This window comes from Sceloporus occidentalis, unplaced genomic scaffold, assembly GCF_023333645.1.
Source record: "Sceloporus occidentalis isolate IW3139 unplaced genomic scaffold, rSceOcc1.0.p SCAF_252, whole genome shotgun sequence".
Lineage (NCBI taxonomy): Eukaryota > Metazoa > Chordata > Lepidosauria > Squamata > Phrynosomatidae > Sceloporus > Sceloporus occidentalis.
In genome coordinates, this window is record NW_028317232.1 from 607,501 (window position 1) to 633,944 (window position 26,444).

The window sequence follows — 26,444 nt, forward strand, 5'->3', positions numbered from 1 at the left end:
AATCTGTGAATTGGTAAGGAGACATCGCATAGAAAATATACCTATCTATTATTCACACATACATTATCCATCTACGTATAGAATATATATATATATATATATAATCATAGTTTATATATATTTATATATTATCTATATGTATCTCTAAGATCTTTAAATGCATAGTTTTATAGTTGGAGACAGCCTGGTTTAATGACTTGGACAAAGATGGTTAATTCAAGAGAGGACATTAAGCGACTTCTTGCAGGGAACACGATTAATAATTAATAAGTTCAGCAAATATATGCAGGGCCATCATTTATATTTTATGCAATTAAATGTCGGCTTCATATACTTTCTGCACAAACACGTTACTTTCTGATATGGTGATGTTTTAAAAATAATAATAGAAAAAAAAAACAGAGAAAAATAGGCAGCCTGTTTTAGTTACGGTGAGAATTCAGGAATACCCGTTAGTAATTCACGGTGTATATTCTACAGCTTTGCAGACAATCAGCCATGTATTGGCATTCAACAGTGGCAAAACATCATGATATTTGAAAATCAAATACACTTAAATCAAGTTAATTAAATCAATGCTACGAAATAAATAAGGAACACAATATGTGTGTGTGTGTGTGTGTGTATGTATATATATATATATATATATATATATAATATTATTTTGGCTCTGAAAAGGTTTTCCATACATCCAGTATAATGATAATCGTATCTGAGAATTATAACATTTGTAACAAAAATTTTATAATTTTTTACTGGTTATAATGTTACAACCTTACGACCACTACATGCATCTTCTTCAAAATATGAAGTACATTCACAGATAATTGTATTAATCCCGTAATACTGACTCCCATACCTGCGCAAATTTAATACTATCTGTATATTGGAATTAAGTTTTACTATAAAAATTACAAATGTGCGACTCACATTTTTATCCTAATTTTCGGTGGATCAAATGGAACAAAACCAACATCGGGAGCTATAAACAGTTAAGGCTATTAAGTTAAAGTGTTTAACACATTTTTTTTTTTAAATAATAATATATTAGATTAATATATAAAACCTAAAATATAAATATGCTATCCAATGCAAAGTTTTTCATTGTGTAAAAAAGTTGTAATTATTTCAAAAAGTCGAAATGGCTTTATTTCTAGAATTTTTCTTGTTTTTGAAAAGGCAGAGTGCGATCTGGACAAAATATCTATTTTATAAAACGAATAATAATATTAACTTTGTATTTTTAAGGAATATATTAAAAAAAGATAAATGAATAACAACACATCTATATCCTATGATTACAGGTAATAATTTAACATAAATAATTTTTTATATATATATATATATATATATTTGTAAATATTAAAGTGTAACACAAATATCAATTAACCCCATATTGTCCTAGATATTTTTATTTAGTATGTACATAAATGTTGCATCTGTCAGAATGATTTCCAAGGCAGTGCTGTGGGGTGAAAATAATATGATCTAGGGGAAGGAGAAAGGGGATTTCAGACTCAGTAGTATCTCATTTACATTTAATAACTAAGGTATAGAAAGGGTTTGCATTGTTTGATATATCACTGACATTAGCCAACCCCCTCTACATAGCCCAGGGCTTAAACCTTTAGTGAATATGGTGGCAGGTTTGATCCATGGATTTAATAAGGATCAATGCTGGAAATATTTCAAGGTGATTAGACCCATTCTGGCTGGGAAATACACAGGGGAATAGGAGATGAGAACTTATTTTGTTTAACACCTCATTTATTAGCGGTTCCCCATCTGTCCTCCCTTTTTTTGCTTAAAAACCTCACATTAAAAAAAGCATTGAAAATATTTTTTTAATATTTAATTTCTTTATTTAATTCCAAAAAATTGTAGAGAATTAAACAGGAATTAATAATAATGTTTTAATTATTTGTTCACATTAAATAAACGAGATATATGATTTTTATATTTCTTTTTTTATATATATTTATTCAAACAAGAATATTGTGCATTTAAACACGAGTGAGTTTTTAAAAACACGTGCATTCACAAAGTGTACAGGTACACACAAATAAATAGCTATTGTTATATTATTATTATTTATTGTTTTATGTAGCACCATTATATTCCACAGCGCTGTATAATTTGATATTATTTTTCATATGTTTCCTCATACATTATGTATGGGGCTAAATATATTGCATGTGCTGGAATGAGTTTTATAGATTATAACCTTTCATATGTCAGAGAGCATTGATCCCCAACAATGAAAAAGGGGTTAATATATTCCAGGTTCCATACAGCAGCCTCTCGAGTGAATAAAAGTGTTTCTGTTCCAGTTACTATTATAGAGACATCACAGGTACTTTTTTTCTCAGCCCTAGGGTCAGGCTTCTTAAGACATGCTGGGGAAAACAATTAAAATCTTATTTCTTTGTGCCTCCCCCCCAAACACACCTAAAATTCCAGTAGAACGCCTTTAACGCTCCTTAGATGTATGCATAAAAACCTGATTCTATTAGTATTGCGTTCTGAAACTTAACCCCTTGACTGCCGGAGGGATTGCAAGGGTTGATTAAAAAGGATCTATCAGAATGTGGAGTCAGTAATACGAATCTAATATATAGAACTTCTCAATTCCCTAATGAAACCAGGTAACCTTTTTGTTACCAGAAATGTAGAAGCAAACACCAAACTGTGACCTATTGTTGTATTAATATACATGTAAAAATATTTGATACAAAGACCCAGTTAATTCATAGGATATGTATATTGCTTTGCTGTATAACAGCTCAATTTCTGTACTGAGGTATTGGCCATTAAATAGCAGGTGATGAAAAATGTATATGTTTAAAACAATATAATATCCTTAATAACCTAACTACAAAAAGGGGAGAAATATTTACAGATGTCTTTAAAAAAGTATATCTATAAATCTATCCAGTTAACCATTGAGAACCCAACCTGCTCCATTGGATTTCAGTACAAATTTAGTAATTAAAAGGACAATGGCTAAATTACTAAACTCTCTGTAAGTGAACATTTTATTATTTGTAAATGCAAAATGACTCCTGTTGCTGTTTTTTTTTTATTCTTATTGTACTCATCCAACATACCCTGTGGGTTTAGCATAGATCCATTATTAGGAGAATGGATCATTTGAGCATCAGGTGGTGGGCCCATATATCTGGAAAGGGTTAAAAAGATAAAGATGTTGGTTGCTGCAGCCATTTCACTTGCAATGGTGTTAGGCATTAAGCAGCCCTGGACAATCAGGGGTTAATGTTTATTTATATTTCCATTGTCCTCTTGTAGGGATTACCATTTGATTCATGTAATCCATGGGGGGGGGGCAGATCTCACTCTCAGATTTACTCTGTGAAATCTGAATAGCAGGAAGGATTATGGTGGAAATGAAGGCTCTGAAGGGTCCTGTTAGTTTTGGTATTTTTCATTAATGGAAGCAATCTTTAACCCCCTGAGGGCTGGGAAGAGTGATCAGTACATTTCTAACACCCTATGAGCACTAAATACAATAGACAATACACACTAATTATATATCTGGTACAAACTACAAACTAACAGCCAACAAAGCAACATTACCTAATGTCATCTGCATATTTTGAATAATGTAATAGTATGTTCCTATATTTAGCAAGAAAAGGTGGAATGGGGTAATATTCACATTTCATGATCCCTGCAGGGATCTGCATTTTATTTATTTTATAATTCTACAAACATATCTAGGAATTATATAGAATGTATTTAAACGTGTATTGACTATAGCAGCAACATTGCAGCAAAGGGAGGTGGTAAATGGAGAGAATGAATGGCAGTTGAATGAAGAGAATGCAGAAGAACCATGGCTCCTGTTCTACACACCCTTCTGCCTCTCCTTTTCCTTACCCTCTGCATCTCACACCATCTCTCTTCACCCTCCTCTTGCTCTCCATTTTCTGTCGTTTCCTAAAGTCCTGCTACATTTTCAACCCCCTTGTCTCCTTTCTCATCTTCTTTTCTCCTCCTTTTGTGTTATCCCTTTCTCTACTCCCTTTACTTTCTATACCCTGATGTAGGGAAACCTGTTCTGATTTTAATGTCTATGTCTTGCCAAACAATGTTACTTCTGTGCTTCTGTGCCCAAATTAAATTGGAAGGTCCTACTGAAAAAAAATCAATTGAAAGAATCTGATTTGTTACATCATGGGAATCTGTTAACTGCACCAACACTGCAATGATTTGATCTTTGCCACGTGCCTTTGTGTGCAATGGTGGAGCTCTACTAAGAGTGTCCTCGCTTAAGATCTGGGAGAGAACCCACCTTATCTTAGTGGTAGCGTAGAAATACATTGATACAGCATTAATTGAACCCATGTGGCATTTCCCCCTTTTGCTTTCATAGTAAGGTAATTGCACCACTCTTTGTGCCCCATGCCAGGGTTGAACCAGAAAAAGTGTGTGACAGATGAGGTCTGAGGCTCACTTTGAAAATATTGTCAGCAGCCTTTAGCCAATTTGAATTTCTACTTTTGACCTTGGGTTTGACCTTCCTTCTTCTGTGGCCACCCCTTGGCCATTTCTCTTTGAGACGACCTTCCTTTTAAACAGCTAGTCTAATCTGTGAAACCCCAACCATCATTTTAGAAACATCATATGCATAAGAGAATTTAAGTGGCATTAAGGAGATCTGCATAGTCAATATATCTTCTAAACGCTAAGAGAATAGACTGTTGCCCAATTATACAGATGCTACGTGGAAAGTCAAAGAAGGTATTTTCTAAACCAAGACTGTCCTTTAAAATGTAAGTTTTAAGGACTAATACAACTTTCTGTCGACAACTGACGTTTTCAGGTGAGTTATTCGCAGCTGCGTTTAACTTGAATGGATTTGGGTTGACCAGAGTGTTCCTCAAGATGTCACTAGCTGGCCTTTTTTTTTAATAAAATGTCTCTTTAATAATTTGCAACTCTAAGATTAACTTGGGTTAAATCAAGCTTTATTAAGTAATATTGAGTCTTGAGATGAGTCAGTAATGTGTCGGTTTATTAAGCATTTAGCTTTAGATGTTGTGTTGGGTAACTCGTTTCAAGGCCTTGTGAGGACAGTGTCCACAGAAAAAAGTGTAGAGTCAAAAGCTTGGAAGATCTTAATATGTAGGGACCTATGAGGTCACGGAAGCTTAAGTGACTGTCTATTGTACTTTCCAAGCATTGGTCCACAAAGGTCTTAAGATATGATTGTTTGTAGGACAATGGTAGCTAAAGATTGATGAGAACTGACTTTAAATCACCTGAATTCAATATTCGCAACTCAGCACGTTCACTTTTCGCACAAATGTTTAGATTCTTCACAAACGTCAGGTTCATATTCCTACCAAGTTCAGGAGACCCCAGTAGCTCATTTGACAAGGTCTAATGTGCTGCCATTTTCAATGGTTGGAATATTGCAGGGCTGCTCATGTTGTTTTTTTGTTTTTTTTGAGTATGCAAAGTCAAGTGATGGTCAAAATTCCAACAAGCAGGTATGACATATCTTTATGACTAATGGAATTCATCAATATTTGGTCCATGCACTGATTTAGCAAGCATGCAATTTACAAGATGGCCGACTACAAGTGCTCTTGACAAGGTATTGAAAGGCCAGATTCTCGGACTTCTGCTGCAATTGCTAGAATTAAGTACCTCTCCATTTAGCAAATGTAAGTTAAACTGATATAGCCTATTTGCATTTTGGAACATACTTACCCTATTCTATGTCATGTTCAGCCATTTTGAGCCATGATCACTTTTAAGGATTACAAGGAAGCAAAATGACCGCCACTAAACAGGGTATTTTCATTTTGAGCACTCGTTAAAAGCCACATCATGCATCGTGATAACATTAGAGAGACAGCAGCGTAGAATAGCGAGAAAACATAGTTTACTTTGGTTGTTATCATTCAAAATGGCAACCCGATCAGAGTTCACTATTCTGCTTTATTTACATTGCTTATTTTCCAACAAGCGATAAACAGCCGAGGAGGGCTTCGTGAAGGAACTGAACCTTCTGTTTGCACTTTCACGGCAAACATACCCTGGTGACATTAAATCAAGCGTCAGGAGGCAAAATATTTACTACAGAAGAAAAAAATGGGGCCGACTTGTTCACATAGAGTACAAGTTCGCTAAAATCCTGCAACAAAGATGTAATAATGTAATAAAGTAGATATAATATGATAAACATAAACAAGATAAAATAATTGTGTGTCTATTTGTGTGTATAAGTGTTTAATGCTAGTATGAGACTAACAGGTCTTTTAATACCCTGATAATAGTTCAGCATCACATCTGCTTTCCAATATTCCAGTGGTCCCAATTCATTTAATGTGGGGGCTACATATAATTCCTTGCAAAAGACCATAGCAACCAACGGAATATTCCTACTAAGTTTTCTACTAACTTTCACCAGAATCACTTTTCTATACATAAATTTTCCATTTGATCTGTAAAGTGCATAATGTAGGCCACCAAGCCACCACCAGGCCTGGGAAGCTGACCGTTACCACGAGTTACTGCTACTAATATTTTTTTAATGATATACAACATATGTTTGTTCTTATAAGAGTTTTTTGGGGGGCAAAACTGGCACGATGAGTTTATTTGAACCATAATATAACCGCATATAAGTGATGACGCACATGTCCTATGCAAATTCAAAATGGCGTACGTAACACATTTCCATCAGTTCAAAAACATGACATGGATGAAGATAAGAAAATCCTTGGATGAAAGATGTCTGGTGTTATTTTTACTCCTGTCTCCTATGTTGTGGATATGTGACGTATTCATATTTTAATTATTAAGGTTTTTCGTCCATCCCGGGTGGATATACTGTATAAAATTAAACATTCAGAGTACGCCAACAACAGTCTTATCTTTTGCTTCTAATTTTCAAAGTATTCCACTCTTCGAGGTTGAAAGGCACTCAACAGGGACATCTTTTACAGATCTCCAGAAGCTGCTTAGTTAGCCCTTTGAGTCAAAATTCATCGGACACAACAAAGGAAGAATACCATTCGAGAATATATAAAATTCACCATGACGATAGAGGTATCATAGGATTACCCTAATGCAGTTTGTTAGCTCTTGGTTTCCACATGTAGAGGTTGCATGACCCTTAAGATCATGAGAGGGCTCATGAAGTCTGCACCCTAATACGGTAGAACCCAAGCCAGTTGCCGCAGTTTTGGAAGAGAATATTTATATCATAGAAGTACAAATTGATCTACCAACAGAACCATTTAGAGGTCTGGCCATTTATTGTCTTCTAATGCTTTCTGCCATATCTGTCAAAAAATAAGAGCCAGTGCGGAAAAGAATAACATTCATTTCAGTAGCTCAAGTCTCAAGAAACCAGGTTTACTTTCTTGATCCAGGAATGATTCCAAAGTATCAGCCTTTGAATGATTTATACATTTTAAGACGTGTGGATGATGGAGAGAACAAAGTGCTACGTTAAGTAAAAAGATGGTCTTAACCATTTAATGTGAAATCTTTACTCCAAGCAGAGATGCGTGTTGGGGAGATGATGCTTTAAAAAGGAAACCCATAGACAATGGGATAAGAGTAAGTGCGGGTTAATGAATGAGGAAAGGGTACATTCATTACTCTCTTTCCTCTAATTTATTCCAGATGATATTGGCGTTCAAATCCGGATTGTGTGCATTGAACCTTGGTGAACATGAATGCCAGAGATTATATAACCTTGAAATTGTCATTGAACATCCCACCCATTTAATTAGCCACTGGATACAGGTTCTACTTAAAAACATCACATCTTTGTTTGCACCATCACATTTTGCTACGATGGTGAGTGGCTGAACAATAAATGTCGCCCCAAATAGCGCATACAGAATGTGGGAGCTTTGCAAGGGTCCAGTGGTGGCTGAATACGGAATCAAGAGGACCAAATGGGCCCATATGTAACTAAATTACAGTCCTACCCATAATGTGGGACATTCTAGTACTCTCTTTCCCTATCAGACTGGGGATGAAAATTGGCTCTGGCACTTTAAGGCCAGCGGCCGCTAAATGATGGACATTACGTTGGGTGCGGATGTGTGTATCTGTCCGGCGGCCATACTCTGCAGGGCCTGATCTGCTGCTGGGGTGGCAGTAAGTTTAAATACGGGGTGCTATCAGCCACACGCCAACCATGCTTTTGCCTGATGTATCAGATGGCCAGTCCGGGCCTGCATCTTTCTCTTTGTCGCTTTCCCCTATACTTCTCCTTGTCTTCTTTTGTCTCTGCTTTCCCAAAATAGCATATATTCACGTTAAAATGTGGCACTACAACCATAGAAGTCTCAGACAATAAGGTTGCCGACGGCATGGAAAGCGTTAGGGAAAAAATTTGCGTCACTATGGTACATTTTTTACAAATGGAGATCTTTGCGTTTACATGTAGGAGCAGCCCCCTGCCATCATCTGAGATCATTTATTTATACATTAGGAGGTGGGGGGGAGACGCGCTCTGTTCTCTGCTGCATTTTTTATGAGATGTGGGACCTGCTGCACTTCCCGGAGCTCTCGGCGCTAGACCCATATGTTCACACTCCCCGCAATGCGGGACCCCAGCAAGACAAGAATTAATGAAACACTCAATTAGCAACCAAATCTGAGGGGGGATGAGGAGACAGGGACAGAGAAATGTCAGAATCTAGCATGAAAGATTGAGGAAAAAAAGAAAAAAAGGAGACAATTATCTATCTCCCATCTTTATTTCTTTATTTTTTCCTTCGTTTGTTCGTTCGTTTCTTTCTTTCTTTCTTTCTTTCTATATATATATGAAGGAAAAAAGAAGGAAAAAAGAAAGATAATACATAGATAGAAAGAGAGAAAAGAAAGAAAGAAAGATAATAAAAATATTCCTTCCTTCATTCCTTCCTTTCTTCCTTAGTTCCTTTCTTTCTCTCTTTCTTTCTATCTATATCTATTATCTTTCTTTCTTTCTTTTTTCCTTCCTTCATTCCCTCCTTTCTTCCTTCGTTCCTTTCTTTCTCTCTTTCTTTCTATCTATATCTATTATCTTTCTTTCTTTCTTTATATATCTTTCTTTCTTTCTCCATTAAATGTCAGGAGGACAAATCTAGCATGCATCCTCTTAAAAACGAGCCGAACATGAGCTAAACATATGAGATAGCACTGAAAATAATTTAAGAAAATCTGCCGGCTTTAGCGAATGAGCAAATGACTGCAGACTAATTCCACCGCACCCCGCGCCTGTGATTGAGCAGACGAGAATAAATCGCACGTTGGGGTCATTTCTGTAAAACGCATCGTATCGATCCATTAAAATTTCTCAGTCAAGTTAAATTCATTACATTTGTGTTCTATGGGGCTGAGTACGGTAACGAATGCTGTGTTTTTTGTCAGAATGTACAGGGTTCTTGTTACTGGAGATTTATCTATCTATACATAACTCGGGGCTGTTTTGATGATCAGGTTGGTTGGTTTTTACTCATCGTCATGTTGCAGTATCAATTATTTTAAGCTGCTTTCCCCCTCGCTTTGCTGAAATGAACACTTTTATTACTACATGCAGCATTAGAAGCATCATTCATACGACCTTTGAATGGCTAAACCTTTTCCAATTTCTTTAATGGTGAAAAAATGCCTAATTACTCACTTAATTGTCAGGTGATGCACATGCAAGCGCAGATAGGTTGTTGCCATAGAAATAGAAAAGTCTTCTTTAAACCTCCAGAGGAAAAATACAATGCTAGATCTGCTAAGGTTTATTGTTTTTATTATTATTATTATCCTTTATTTATATAGCGCCAACAGTTTACGCAGCGCTTAATACAATACATAAATTAAAGGGAAATGACAAGACAAGAATTGACAGACTAAGACAAACCGATACATTTGGTGGAGATTGTTTTCAGTAATATTAAATATAATCATACCTGGGAACCTCTGAGCTCCGGCTACCCGGAGCCTACCCTTGTGGGACCCAGCTAGGACTACCCACTGATGTAATTGTGAGGTCCCGCTGATGTCGGGGGTGTTTTCGCTCATGTCAGGGGGCATTCCTGCTTACATTGCGGGAAACACCCCCATTTATAGGGGAAATGTGCGGGGAGTGGGGCGTATCAAGACCCCGCTCTCACGTCCCGGAGGATTTGGGTGTTGACTTGGAGAACCGGTGCTTCCGGGTTGAACCCAGAGACTTCCCAAATATGTTCATCTGACAGCTACTTAGACTGTCTTTTAAGAATGCTTGCCCATTGAACAATCGTGAGAAAGGAATTAGGGGTCACCATGGAGAAGAATCGGTTGAAATAAAGAAATGCATAGAAGTAGAGAAAAGCTAAAGGGACTGAAGGCAATGTCATCATGTTTAATGCACGTGACATAGACACATTGTTACGCACAGGCATGTATATATATATATAAAGTATTATTTGTAATGATGGTGCCAGAGAAACCCAGTGAGCTTCCTGCGAGAAAGACTAAGCCGGGGAGGACTATATCTTCCGGCCTAGGGGGACAAGTAAAGCCAAGCTTTCCGGCCAATGGCGTTTGCCTCCTGCCCTGTTACTAACATTCACACACTGACACTCACCCTAACAAACACATGATCAATCTATCATCTATTGTTCTAACACAAACTGCTTGCACTTGTGGTTACGTGACCCCGCTGAGCTCCTGGACCGGCATGGGGCGGGGGTGGGGGTCATTTGGATAACGCGTAACTGAATCAGTGATGTAACTTTCAAGAAGTCTCAGTGATTTAGCCACGTGGGTCTATAATTATAAAAGATGTATGCACGGGCCCCCCCATAATATGAGGACATTGGTTGGAGAAGCTGGCCAGGACCGACCCGACTAGTTAAGAATATCGCAGGCTTTCGGAATGCAAAATGTGTGAATATCTCTTGACATAAGGCTCCGTGGAAGGTGCGTGTAAAGAAACAAGGTGTGATGTGAGTGGGAATAAAGTGTGGGTGCGAATCTTATTTATAGCGGCAAAAAAAATCCGCAATGTATGAGCAGATTGCTAACACTGCGTGTTACATGCCTGCAGAAATGCACACGCAAACTCGCATAACAGTTTAATCAGACACTTTAATAATGGAACACCTGCTATGGCTGAAATAATTAGATCGATCTATCTAGATTTTATATATATATATATATATATATATATATATTTTTTTTTTTTTTTATTTTTTTTTTTTTATTATTATTATTTTTTTTTTTTACCATGTATAATTAATGGAATCTATAGTTTGTGTTTTTTGTTTGGCAATCAGTGCAATTATTATTAGTTGAAAGGTCTTCTACACCCATGGAAGCTGAGGTGGCAGCCGGTGGCAGAGCCAGCATTATCTCATAAATGTCCTTTAATCCTCTCTCTTCTCCCCACTCAACCTTGCAAAGGCTGCCTGAATCAATCAACAACAATCAGCAACTTAACTATAAGAGATAACTGAATTTGTAGATCCCCATTTATTATTTTGCTTTCTATCCGTTGCAAAAATACATATCATGAAACACATGTTTTTGGGGGCGCTGAATTTAATCAAGGGGTTTATTCACAAAAGTCCAAGCACTGGCAGGTTAATCCAGCATGACGGGCTCAGCTGGCCCTGTATAATGTATAGCTCAATGGGTGAGGAGGCAAAAAAAAAAAAAAAATCCCCTGATTTAACAATACATTATACGGGGCTAGGCAATGCCAGAAACATTTTTTTTTTTTTTTTATCATGATTAGAGAACATGGAATAAAATATTATCTGAAATATATTTTTGGCTTTTATATAATGCTCTTTTTTAATTCATAACACATACTTTATTCATGGGAAGTGATACCTCAGTCTTCACGATTTTCATATGCTTTTTCACAGCTGTAACGTGGAAGTGATAGAATTCTCAGCTGTTAATTAGCAATAAAAAAAAAAATGAAAAGCTTAAAAGTTTAGATTTTAGCCAAATATTATTGCGTTCTGTGGGTTAGAGGCCATTTCATTTGAGAGAATTTCACTGGAACAATCAAAGGACGGATGGCCATTCATTAAGGCATAAGGCAAAGTTCTCCATGTTCTCACACCCCGATGAAGGCTTAGCGCATCACTCAACACGTTAAGTCGGTTGTAGAAGACAATTATTTCTATCTACAATTACCTTGCTCTGTTGTCCCAAACAGTCTCAGGCTTGTTAAGCTCACATTACCCCACTAAAGTTAGCCCTACAAACAAGCTCCTGTAGCACATGGGATTTATATATTGTGTAAAATGTGTTGGAAATAAAGAACAATGGAAGCCAACATGACAGAAGTTCTTCAATATTATTGTTTGCATCCAACTTCTTTTCCCTGTTTGGTGAAGGGTGTATGAGTCGTGTAGCAGATCCTCACGAGATTTGCCTATTTCATAATTTGTAAATTAACTAAACCTGAACTGGTAGTAGAGGTCTTCTACTCACTTCTTCCCATCTTTTGGGGATTTCATGGATTCATGGACCCATCACTTTACACCCCAAAGGTTTTATAGCAGAATGTGGAAGAAGATATTAAAGTGGTGGTGGTAATGGTGGAGAAATCTAAAAATACCCTGATATGTGGTCTTCTGCCCTATGAGCATATCCCTGGTATTGGACTAGAACCAATCAATAAAGACTCTCTACCTTCACAGCTTTAATAACTGGTTGTTCTGCCCCGTTATATCATGGTGCTTATTTATAGAGATAAGTGGTCATTTTGGCCATCTGTTCTAGCACTTAACATCGGGGAGATTTTGACCTCCACATTCAGCTATTAGTTAGATCTCAACAGGGTTAGATCAACAGAAACCATGACATCTTGTTATAAAAAGGGATCAAAATCATGAAATGAATGATATAAGGTATATTGGTATAGATGAAATATAGAACTTGTTCTGCCCTGAGACATTTTTTATAGCAAAGCAGTTTGCTATATTTTTGTTAATGGTTCTTTTTTGCTACTTATGAAGATTATTAGTTTTGCTGCAATATAATCAATTTTTATTCCTGTTTCCTTTTTCTTCGTAGGATATTAGAGAAGAGGCAGCCAAATGGAGAAACCATTGAACTTACGGAAGAAGGCCAGCCAGTGGCCAAAGTCGAGAAAAGCCAACCTGTTGTGGACTGTACCTGTTTTGGGCTACCCCGTCGTTATATCATCGCTATCATGAGTGGCTTAGGTTTCTGCATTTCATTCGGCATCAGATGCAACCTTGGTGTGGCCATTGTCAGTATGGTGAACAATAACACGGTCTACAAAGGGAACAAACTTGTTATGGAGGTAAGAGACATGATAATGGAACTTTTGAGACATTTTACAACATTGTATATTCTTCTCTAGTGTTGAAAGATTTCAAGCTGTTTCAGCCTCAAATATAACCAGTGTAACTCTATATAGCCTTGAAAACTTACTGCTGATTAACATCTTGCACCAAACTGAACTTTAATCAAGATGTAGGTTAATGATTAGTAAGAGATAAGCTCTTCAGAATTTACTGAATAAACTTATAGGACACAATTACATCCTAAGTGAAGTGACCTAAATGACCCTTAGGACGTAATAGTACGTCCTACGTATTTCACAGTAGCAAGGACCTTTCACCACTTGTGCACAGGATATTATGCAGAGAAGAGGACATATGGCTGTCAATAGGAGCTAGCATTTCTGGCTTTAAGTTCACAGAAGTGTAATGGTGCTCAGTACGAGTGTTGGTTACATTTCCCTACTATTTGAATGCCTCCTATTTGGCATTGTCAATGCCGTCGTCTCAAGAAACACTAACAAGATAAGAGGAGATCCCAAAGGGTCTGTCCAGAGGGTCTGCTCTCATCTCGGATGAAGCCCATGCTGGATGATCACAGATGCAGCAGTAAAGAATCCAGGAATATAGAACCTTGTTTCCTGATCATTGTTTGGACTGAGTTTCTCCCTTTTGAAAAATAATAAAGAAAACTATTGTAAAACAGTGAAAACTGGTATATAAGTTCAAATAAAAAAAAATACTATAAAGTAAAAATACAGATCTCCCTGATGTCACCATGACATAATAAGCGGTCCCATCTTGTTACAAGAGAGATCTTTAAGGTCTATAAAGACCAAAAAGGAACACAGTCAAAAATCTTTAAAAAAAATTAGAAAGAAGATATTGCAAAACAATATTCTTTTACACTTTAAAGTGTCAGTCAAATCTATTCTTGGCTCAATCATATACCTGCAGTTATGTTAATCTTCTTGCCCACTGCACGTGATAGCACCACCTATGTAGGCAGTGTATATCAGATCTTTACTGCCCTTACTGTAACTTAGACTTTAATGGGTTGATTTCAGTATTCCTCAAGGGTCAAGGAAAAGACCAATGCTGTCCATATATCCCTTTTTGATTAACAGATCTCCATGGATTAGCTTCGAGTTAAATCGAAAAGGCATTCTAAGAACAATATATGTAGGGCATTAGGGAAACAATGGGGAAAAACTAGATTTTTTATCGGAATCAGAGCGCTCTGTGTGCAGTTACATTTGGAATAGCAATGTACCAGTACTATAATCTCACGGTTTCGTTTCATTATACCTTATTTTTTATCACAGCAAGCAAAGTTCAGCTGGGATCCTGAAACAGTTGGCATGATACACGGATCGTTCTTCTGGGGCTACATTGTCACGCAGATTCCTGGAGGTTATATATGTCAAAAATTTGCAGCTAACAGGTATATTTTTATAGCTGTTAATGGTTTTCTAATGTACATTTTTTCGTTATTAATTGGAAATCCAATCTCACGGTTAAAGGGAATTTGTCACTTTGTTGTGTAAGTGTAGGGCTGTGTTGTGAAACATTCGTAATGTAGAAGGGCAACTTACTGATTCGAAGCATAAGCTTAGGCATTTGGCTCTGTTGAATTAATTATGTATTCATAAGAATTTATGTTGATTTTCAGACAGGCCATGAAAATACTTAAGAAAATGTCCAAGAAAAAAGTATTATCCTGGGGCTAGCCCGAAACATGGTTAGATCATGAGAGTTCCAGGTGATCACCTCTCAATGACAAGATCTGATAGCCTATACTGTCCTATTTTCCAATAAATTATGAAATTAAGGCTTTCTCCATGTAGTTCCTTATGTTATGATCACATTTATACATCCAGTATTTCTTATACTATTTGCGGAGGGCTGATAAAGATCGGACTAAGCAAATTCTTAAGTGACTGATGTATGCACCTAGACGTCTAAGTCTGACAATGTATTAGTCTATTGAAAACAAATCATTTCCTGGAAAAAAACAAACTGTAAACCTGTAATTCCCATAAAATGCAGAATCAAAGACGCATTCAGGAGGTCTTTTCTTCAGGTCTGTCTAAAAAGCAAACGGATCTCTACATTTCCTAAGACTTAATGGCCAGTGAGTCTGCTGAAGTTATATTAAATAATAGATGATGTATATTTCATAAGTTCTCATTTGTGTCTATGTAGCTTAACAAATAACAGCCGCCACTCATTGAGTAATGACGTTCAGCCTTCCGTGTTTCATGAGCAACAGCTCAAGTTATAGTGAATCAATCCCACTGTGAGCCTAGCTAGTAACATGCAGGTTTCCTCCTGGTTCCTCCTTTTTCTATCTACCTACCTCTGTCTCTACAACCTTTATCCAATGCCGTTATCACATTTACTCTATTAAAAAATGATATTTTGGTTTACTACCATAAAAACACTACTATAATTAATTGTTTTGAAGATCACATGGCAACATCTATACCTCTTGGTGGTCCAGAAAGGAAGTTGAGATTCCACCAGAGACGGGCCATGATGCTTCACCTACATGGTCCTATTCTGTAGAGGTCCTTGGTGGTGCTACTCTAAGTTGAATATCTTCATCTGATCTGAATAACATTGGTGTATGCAACTATGTAGCAATTAGCTCATTAAGTATGTCTGAAAACGTTTCATAAATGCAGATCAGTGGAAGTAGCAGTTTTATATTTGCCTAGTTTTAAATCGGCTCCTGTGCAAATGGGGCGAAAGACTTTTAACACCAACGTGCTTACAGAGAGGGAGGAATTAATAATTTAGCTTAAGGCTGGAGAGTGATATGTAATGACCTTGAATTACCTTTTGGCTGTTTTTTTCCATCCTCCTACAATTCTAATTCTATCCTAAAAGTTTTCAATATTCTCGAATAATTTAGAGCGCATAAATATTGTTTAATATGAGAATTTGGCAAATCAAACATAAATGCGAGGAACATGCATGGAGAATTGATGCCAACAGCTAGACTCCAATCTCCATCTAGGGAACTAAGGGAGGAAACAGATGTAACGACCGGACACATTGACGAGTTAATTTCAACACGGTTCAATAATATCGACATAATCATTACAGCACTCCATCTGTGAAGATATCAGTCCTAGCCTCGTAAATTGTCCAAAAGAAATGTTCTCCTCCTAATTGGGAAAAGTGACAAGTTATTAATCGTGTTGTTAAGTTTTGTAGTCAGTCACTTTGGAAAATCTTTTCTCTAACTCAACTTAATAATGAGGTCAAGTGAAAGAAAAAGAGTTTACATGGAACGCATGATTATTATGAGATGTAAAGATATCTTCTTCAGGGCGACATGAAAATATTGAACTGTTTCTGAGACCTTTCAGTGATATTTTTCATTTTATGATTTTTTTTTACCAAAATTGATAAGATTTGCTAGCCAATGTAGGGTTTTTGGAGAAACTGGTTTGCCGACGTGCTTCAGACATTCATTGTACATCAAATTCAGATGGAATTTGGATGGAAGGGGTATTATTTTTGTAACCCGGGCGCCATTTTCAAGCTATGATCTTGAGGTTATACTGTCCTTGTAAACCGTTATTGCTCCAATATGGTAAAAACGTCCTTGAGACTGGGTATGAATGGGATGGGCACTTGAGTTAATGAGGAATACTGTGGTAAGAAAGAGACAGATGTTACGGGCGCCTGGCAGAATCCGTGATGGGCGAGCTCCATTCCTTACAAATGATTGCATCTCGTTGAGTTAATAATAGCAGATTGATTCAAGGTGAGACATTTCATTAAAATCCATCAGTACAAACACATGACGGAAGAGGATCCTATTCCTGAACACTTCTAGCGGCAGAATGTTCCTGACATGTTTCTAATCAAAAAGACTAAGCTGAAGACTTCTCACACAAGCTCATTTATTGTCTTTCGCAGCAGGCCCGGCTTAGTGTTAGAGAAAGGAGCGAAGGAGGTGAGAAGCAGAGGCGATATATTTAATTGTGAGACATCAGCGACATCTCAACCCTTTGTAAACCATGTTAATCCCAACAGCCACGTGATAATGCCAAGGAGGCCTATTGTGCCTGCAGAAATAATTCACAGTGTGGGGCTAATGGTCAACCTGCATGGATCTATAACGCCTGCTATGTCAGCCACCTACACCAAGAGCGCCATATGTATAATTACCATCCCTGGGAACTTCCAACATGACATTATAACCCTTTAATAGCCCATCGTGAAGATTCTATGTAGTGACTCGCCAAATGCGTTGCCCAGATGGCTCATGGAAACCTTCACTTTTCTCTCTCCTACCTATCCCGTCTTTGTCTTTCTTTGGATGACACCAACGTAACGCTTTGATACAGGTTTTATTTTATAATTAACAACCTGTCGCAATATATCGTAGAAACAATAACGTGCACAATATCTCCTGAGAATTTCAGAGATTTTAAGTGATGATCCGTGAAAAATGTGATTTTCCCCATGTGTGAAAAACGACTAGACTTTTTGAAAAAAATTAGAGAAAATGTCTGCACACACATTTATAAAAAGTGTGTGTGAGGGGGGGGTCCCTAGGTGTGACTGTTTCCCTTTATGTTTGGAAAATATATATAAAAGTTTGGCTTCTGAGGTTTGATCCATTTTATTACTATAATGATTTCTTGCCTAGAGTACAGCTAACAGCAGGGAAGCGATAGAAGGCATTGAAACGTTTTTTTCTTTATTTGTAAAAAAAAAAAGGGCCAGAAAGTTGCCCTTTCCACCCAAGGGAAACTCTTGCGGGAAAAACCTAGTTTGCCGCCAATTTATAAACTGGGAACAAGGTTCAGGAAATGTCACACATGGTTTGACGGCCTGTTTCTGCCCGTTTTTGTGCTTGTCGGTGGTTTTTCTGTAGTTACTGCCGAAGTAGGCCGAATGCCTGCTTTTCAAGGCCAATCCTGTAATGCAGTGTTAGAATACACTCAGAAAATTAGATCCCTTTAATATTTCCTTAAAATTGACTTTTTCTGGGTGTTTATCTACGTTCACACAGGCACTAAATTTTGTCACAGTTCAGATTTAAGACAGAGACACCCGTGTTGATATCATGCCTATATCACATGTAGCTTTCCATACGTTATTGAATACCGTGCTAGATAAATACATACATAGTATGGTGGACAACGTTTCGCAACATACTTGAAATTGGATTAATGGCTACTTTGGCGTTGCGTGAGTTTGTATCAGTCACATCGTACGACTTAGGCAGAGTATACCCTCTGTAATCGCCCAGTTAGAATGCCTTTCAATATCCGAGCGTTCATTAGCCAAACGTATGAAGAAATCCCAGGGAAATCAATAATATCGCCTCAGAGCCATGTTATGGTAATTTTCCCCTCTCCCCGCAGAGGATTTCTTGGCTCATGGACAACTCAGGCTGAGGTTCTGGTCCTAAACACTTCTCCCCATTGAGGCTTTCATGCCGGAAGGCCCAAAAAATAAAAAAAAACACGTATTCAAAGCAACGCGTTGTGAGTTCTCCGGTAGGAAGGGATTATCTAGACAGGGGAGAGATTATCTAGCAGGGAAGGGATTAATACAGCATTTCATCAAATGCTCTTAGTTAACCTTAAATAGTCTTGAGTTAAAGATGTCCCTGCTTGAAGACGGGTTTAAAAATAAAGAGCCTTGTTATGTAGCACTTATAACGTAAATCCAAAAAGGTTCATTGGATTTTTCAATTTTTCACAAACGATTGCATTTCAACTAAATTGTGTTGGCGTGAAAAACATCAGGGCTCTATCAGTGTATGAAAGGTATTTTCATTCGCTATATATATATATATATATATATATATATATAGTCTACTTGAATAGAGTTTTCTGTACAAAATCAGGACCTGAAATATTACTGAGATTAATTAAAGGGAATTCATTTCATATATTTAGTTATTTATTTAGCATTGTATACCGATTGCCTTCCTGTGGATTTTAGGATTTAAAAAATCTCTCTCTCTTTTCCGGCAGAGTCTTCGGATTTGCCATTGTGGCAACTTCGACGTTAAACATGCTGATTCCGTCTGCGGCAAAAGTTCACTACGGGTGTGTTATATTTGTGAGGATCCTGCAAGGACTAGTAGAGGTAATATAATTACCTGATTTATATTATTATAATTGTGTTCAGTTATTGTAATCATTATGTTACAAGATGTTATCAACCCATGGCGGATGAATTTTTGTATTTAAATTCAGGTATGAGCCTATGATTAGTGATGCCTGGGAGCGTTATGTCTAATATGCTAATATACAAACTCATTCTAACACCATACAGCTACACATACACACACTCTACTCTCCCTAATACCTCTAACCCTAGGTTAACACAAGACACATTAACTCCATACTCAGAGACATAAGCTCATTCTAACACCATACACCCACACACACACATGCTAACACCAAATTCTGACACATACACTCATGCTAACACCATACACAAACATACTCTAGTACCGTGCAATAACACACTCTCTCTAACCATACACACTCATTCTAACACCTTACACATACATACTGTGCATGCATACAGACACTTTTACTATTGCCCTCTCCAGCTTTGCCACCCCCACCTCATTACCATGTGCTGCCACCCTTCTAACCCTGCTAGTTACCCTGTTAAAAGGGTGCTTGGGTGCCTTAGTGAACCCCTGAGTGAAATGATAGGGATTGACCAAATCTCTATGCTTTTTCACCATCTTTAGTTAGCAACATCCACACCTGGCAACTTCCTAAATTAGATGACCCTAGGGGGGTTCAAATACTGATCAGTTAGTAGTATTATCACAATTCTGCTACAGAGACATCCAAAGAGGTGGTAAAGATAGTTTCAGCAAATGCATCTGTATTGAAGCACAAATTGTGCGGCTGCGTAATGGAGATTAGCTCCACCCTGGTACTGGTATGCTGGACAGTTCTCCAGTATGATAATGCCCATTTCTGTTGGCATTCACTAATGTTACAGGTAACACGCAAGTATTGATATCTTTATTTGTTATGATTTAAAGGGGGTAACATATCCTGCGTGCCACGGCATCTGGAGTAAGTGGGCACCACCCTTGGAGCGCAGCAGACTGGCCACCACTGCATTCTGCGGTAATGTAATATTCACGTAACATATGTACACCTTCTTAAAGTGACAAGGCATGTGCGAGTACCGGCGAGATATACAGTATGACACTATAATATGATAATATACCCTACTTATGCACCTACTCATGGACTTTTGGGGTCTTTCATTGAAGATGATGCCTTTTTGTGTAGAAATGTAGAAAAAGATGGAAGTATCAATAAAGAGAGACCCCTGAGCTTCCAGAATATTTGTAACTTTACAAAGAAATAAAATATATCAACATCAACTAAAGACTCAATACCAATAATGCAGCAATATCCATTTTTTTATTGTTAGCCCCTCTGTATGTGAAAGGTTCTAATGCATTCGCCTGCACCCACAGTTGTCCTATCTGACTTCTCTACCTTCGAGACGTAACCTAAGGTATTCTTTTGTAGGTTCTTATGCTGGAGCGGTGGTAGCGATGCCCTTGGCTGGAGTATTAGTACAGTACTCAGGGTGGAGCTCTGTGTTCTATGTGTACGGTAAGTAGATGGCCAGCAAGATATAAGCACGTTCTCCGTTTTATTACAAATGTCTTAAATTTTTTTTGTCCTATTGTTAGGGAGCTTTGGTATCACGTGGTACATGTTCTGGATTCTTGTATCTTATGAAAGCCCAGCACAACATCCTACCATATCGGAGGAGGAACGGAAATATATTGAGGAGAGCATTGGCGAAAGTATGGGCTTCATGAACCCACTGGCGGTCAGTTGCTTTTGTATATTCTGTAACGGGTGAGAACGGAATTAAAAACAAAACAGTGTTCTTGGAACTGTGAAAAAGTAGCTAAAATACCAGGTAAAAAACCCCCCAAAAACCCTAATGCTTCTTTTTTACAGAAATTCAAGGCCCCGTGGAGGAAGTTCTTCACCTCTATGCCTGTCTACGCCATCATTGTTGCAAATTTTTGCCGTAGTTGGACCTTCTATCTCCTGCTCATCAGTCAACCTGCTTACTTTGAAGAAGTGTTTGGTTTTGAAATCAGTAAGGTATGTTCACTTGGCAGATATAGTACCCACTGGTCTCGTTGGATAAATAATTGATCTCTTGAGTTCAGATATTTTTGGAACAAAATGTTACAAGAGAGAATTTTGGTAATAAATGTATTGAATTGATTAGTCGAGGCATATGAACCTTTTAGATGGCAGTAGGCTGTGTACTGACCATATTGAAGAGTCAATGTAGTTTTTACATAGCCAGCCTTTGGAATGTGTGAGCGCCAGTGGTGTATTAAGAGACTATTTACTGTCCATAACACTGCAGATGTTAAAATGGAAGCAACCTGGTTGGTAAAGAAGGCATCATCCATACCCATATTAGTAAAGGGTTTCAGAGGGTTTCATCATGAAGTGCTCTAGAATGGTAAACACTTACCGGATATATATCAGTTATCTACATCTAGTCCTATATGTAGCCCACTCAGATAACCCTATACTCTCACCATAACTGCATTAAAATTGTAGTTGTTTGTAAGGTTTATTTCAGGAGTATTTGCAACAATGTTGGTCAAATCATGGTTAAAATCCAAATTCTGTTGTCTCATTGAAAGGTTGGACTTCTATCAGCCTTACCACACCTGGTTATGACTATTGTGGTGCCCATCGGAGGACAAATTGCTGATTTTCTACGCAGCAAGAGAATTATGTCTACAACCAACGTGCGAAAGATGATGAACTGTGGTGGTAAGCAGGGGAGGGCTGGCAGCCTAAGGCCTGGGGGGCAAGTCAAGTCAAGTGGCCCATTGTGCCACCGAATCAGCCCATCTTTTCCTGATTTTCTAACGCATATTGATTATAAAAATACAAATATGATTCAAATGTGGTTTAACATAAGTATATTTAATAGCAACAAAGGATAGTAAAAAAAACGTAAAACCTAATGTCCCCCTGATGCTAAGCCAGGTAAATGTCCCCCATGATACTGGCTGAGAATTATGGGACGTATAGTACACAGCAGCAGGGAAAGTGTTTTTAAGGCTAATATGAGTACCCTACCAGGATCAAGTGGGCCCATACACTCTCAAATATTAATTCCCTGGAAGAGCTGATTGGGGACAGAGCTGACACATGGGAGCTGAATGTGGACAGTAATCACACGGGGGGCTGAATGGAGACAGAGGTGACACTGGAGAGCTGAATGGGGACAGTAATGACATGGGGGGCTGAATGGGGACAGAGGTGACACTGGAGAGCTGAATGGGGACAGTAATGACACGGGGGGCTGAATGCGGACAGAGGTGACACTGGGGAGCTGAATGGGGACAGTAATGACACGGGGGGCTGAATGGGGACAGAGGTGACACTGGAGAGCTGAATGGGGACAGTAATGACATGGGGGGCTGAAAGGGGACAGAGGTGACACTGGAGAGCTGAATGGGGACAGTAATGACACGGGGGGCTGAATGGGGACAGAGGTGACACTGGAGAGCTGAATGGGGACAGTAATGACATGGGGGGCTGAATGGGGACAGAGGTGACACTGGAGAGCTGAATGGGGACAGTAATGACACGGGGGGCTGAATGCGGACAGAGGTGACACTGGGGAGCTGAATGGGGACAGTAATGACACGGGGGGCTGAATGGGGACAGAGGTGACACTGGAGAGCTGAATGGGGACAGTAATGACATGGGGGGCTGAAAGGGGACAGAGGTGACACTGGAGAGCTGAATGGGGACAGTAATGACACGGGGGGCTGAATGGGGACAGAGGTGACACTGGAGAGCTGAATGGGGACAGTAATGACACTGGGAGGGGCTGATTGTGGACAGAGGTGACACTGGGACGGTATGATTGGGGACACTGGTAACACTGGGGAGCTGAATGTGGACAGCAATGACATGGGGGTGCTGAATGCAGACAGAGGTGACACTGGGAGGGGCTGATTGGGGACAGAGGTGACACTGGTTGGGGCTGATGGGGACAGCAATGACATGGGGAACTGAAAGGGGACAGAGGTGACACTGGGAGGGGCTGATTGGGGACGGACGTGACACTACCGTTTTTTTTTGTTGTTTTTTTAACGAATACAATAAAATAATATATAATTTGTACAAATATAGATTGGTTTAATAACCTTGTACATCTTCCACTTCTTCGTGTAGACCTCCGTTCCCTGGTAGCTGCAGACTGCCGTTTTCTACGTACTGACATCCGGTGCTCCAGCAGTCTGAGTGCGAGAGGGCAGAGCTTTCACCCCTCACGCTGCTCCCATCACTATGCGGCCAATCTAATCTAAACGGCCGATGCGTGCTGCTGATGCCGCCGGCCGGAGCTTCTTTAATACTTTTTTTCTTTAAAAAAAATAAATATTAAAGTAGCGGCGGCCGGCGGCATCAGCAGCACGCATCGGCCGTTTAGATTAGATTGGCCGCATAGTGACGGGAGCAGCGTGAGGGGTGAAAGCTCCGTTCGAGGGGGCGGAGCTTTCAACCCTCACGCTGGCATTGCTCCCATCACTAGGCGGCCGGTGCTGCTTTAATACCTTTTTTTAAATTTAATATGGCAAGCCGGATCAGACAAATGCGTGAGAAGGTTGTCTTAGAATGGACCAGATCACTTGTGCTGTATGGCTTTATTTATTTAAGCTCATGGAATATTTTCATATACTGCACTACAATATCACTTCACCCCAGGCAAAGTACTGAAAGCAGTCTTATCTTCATACCAAACATTGCACCAATGTTAAGGTAAAACCTTTAGGCAACGTTTATTATTGGAGGTGCCTGAGCAGCACTTTCTTGCCATCACAGCCAGCATGATTTACAATCCATGTAAGCATTCTCTGGTCCGCAGCATATTTTGGTGGAGTCCACACCTGTTGGGTGCCCAACATGTAGACTGGTGAGCTGGGCTCTAACACAAGACCTGTCATGGAATTGGCCGATAACAGGGAGGGATGGAGTATGTGCTACAGTCCAGCCTACCAATATGCCTAGTCCCTTTTGCGATTCTGGTCCTTACCTATGCCATGGTCAGGTCTGCTTTCAGCTCATCCTTGGCTTTACAAACTGCACCCTGAGTCTGGTTCTCCCTCTAGCTTTGCTTGTACAGCTTCTGCCTGCCCAACTGTTGGCCAACAGCTGGTTTCTTTGGTCTCCTATATGGTGAGGTTGGCCCTGTTTAGCTCATTAAACTGTTGGATATGAAAGAATGCAACAAGAAAATAACATGATTGTTGTTGCATTGTTTCCACTATAACTCATATGGCTAACCTGTGTTTATTTCCCAAAGGTTTCGGAATGGAGGCAACTCTTCTGCTAGTTGTGGGCTATTCCCATACAAGAGGGGTGGCTATCTCGTTTCTTGTTTTGGCTGTAGGATTTAGTGGCTTTGCTATATCAGGTATGTCTTTATTCCATCTTTCAATAATTTTGAAATTTGAAACCACACTCGCTGTCTGTAATTGTGTAATTTAGCATTATGATTAACAGTGGTGCTAAACGATAAAGATGCCTTATGAGCCAAAATGGCTACAAGCTACATCAAATGTGTAACAACATACACATCGTTTGTACTAATGAACAGAGATAACACTAGATTTATATAATATTGCATTAATGGTAGCCATAACTATAAAAATAATGTTTTGCGTGTTTCTTTGTTTTAGGTTTTAATGTGAACCACTTAGACATTGCCCCTCGCTACGCCAGTATTCTTATGGGTATTTCCAATGGTGTAGGAACATTATCAGGGATGGTCTGTCCCTTGATCGTGGGAGCCATGACAAAGCACAAGGTAACAACTTAAATTAGTAAATGGAAGTAGGAACTTCAGGGGTAACACATTAAACTAGACCCAAAGCCAAAAGGGGGCAGCCACTTTGACACCTATAATGTTGTAGCCCTATGTCCTGACAATTGAAAGAGGCCATGTGGCAATGGAGAATAAACCTTTGCCTTGGAGTAGTTCCCAATCCTTATGAGATGCCAAGGAGAAGATCGCCCATTCCTCCAACTTCTCCCGCAGCCAGATAGGATATCAGGAAGATATGTAAATGGAGTTATGGTGGGTTGGTAAGGATACATTTTAAAATGGCACCCTCACAGCACTGTCTGGATAATGTGGACCGCAATGTATAAATAAACATGATATTTTTGCTGAAACGTTGACTACTTTCAAACAAACACCATTAAAGTTGACTTTTACTTCCTTCTTGGGCACATATAGAATTTCTGCTGATATATAAATTAGAAAAATAATGTTCTAATTCTGCTGTTCTTAATATTTATCTGTAGACCCGGGAGGAGTGGCAATACGTATTCCTTATTGCTTCCCTTGTTCACTATGGTGGGGTTATTTTCTATGGACTATTTGCCTCGGGAGAAAAGCAGCCATGGGCAGAACCAGAGGAAATACATGAAGAAAAATGTGGATTCATCCACGAAGATGAATTAGCCGAGGAAAGTGAAGAACAACCCCAGAGTTATGGCGGATATGGCAGCTACGGCGCCACCAAGAGCACAAGCTTTGCGAATGGCGGATGGGCAGCCGATTGGGAGAAAAAAGAAGAGTTTATTCAGGACCAAGGCAAAGATCCCTATTTATATGGGACAGCTACTGAAAGGGACTTATCTTGAACATGAAAAACAAAAATATGAATATAAAAATAGTAATGTCTCAACTACAACCTTGAGACAGCAATGGAATGAGAGGCGACTGATGTTGTCAAATCACCCACGTTAAATCACATGATCACAGTGGCTTCCTTTCTGTTCATTAAATATATATTTATTATATGTCTGGGGAAAAAAAAGGCAGTGCCTTTTGAGTGCCCCACCATCTCCCCCTCTAAAAAAAATGAATTCCCCCAAAATTGTGGTGTCCAAGGGCCCATTCTGTTTCTGGTATCAGTAATTTGCTTGTTACTTGTGTAGATGCCACGGGGCATGTGTGTTCTAAAGTCTATCACTTCTATAGGTGTGCAAGCAATAACAAATGAAAAAAGGTGCATTTTATCGGAGTTAGATTAATGTACATGTTACAATGCGAATGCTCGAACTTGTATCGGAAACAGGA

General features: G+C 38.8%; 1 protein-coding gene across 1 annotated transcript in view; it reads left to right on the forward strand.

Moving 5' to 3' along the window:
* The window catches only part of LOC149276018 (vesicular glutamate transporter 1), a 42,318-nt gene extending 16,313 nt beyond the window's left edge, over nt 1-26,005 (forward strand). Inside the window, exons 2-12 of the mRNA XM_089504029.1 lie at nt 13,045-13,297; nt 14,603-14,721; nt 19,286-19,400; nt 20,323-20,410; nt 20,825-20,911; nt 20,992-21,134; nt 21,269-21,418; nt 21,979-22,111; nt 24,660-24,770; nt 25,036-25,163; nt 25,664-26,005. Coding sequence (XP_089360155.1) covers nt 13,045-13,297; nt 14,603-14,721; nt 19,286-19,400; nt 20,323-20,410; nt 20,825-20,911; nt 20,992-21,134; nt 21,269-21,418; nt 21,979-22,111; nt 24,660-24,770; nt 25,036-25,163; nt 25,664-26,005 — 1,669 coding nt within the window. The remainder of the gene's footprint in view (nt 1-13,044; nt 13,298-14,602; nt 14,722-19,285; nt 19,401-20,322; nt 20,411-20,824; nt 20,912-20,991; nt 21,135-21,268; nt 21,419-21,978; nt 22,112-24,659; nt 24,771-25,035; nt 25,164-25,663) is intronic.
* The last annotated feature ends 439 nt before the right edge of the window (nt 26,006-26,444 follow it).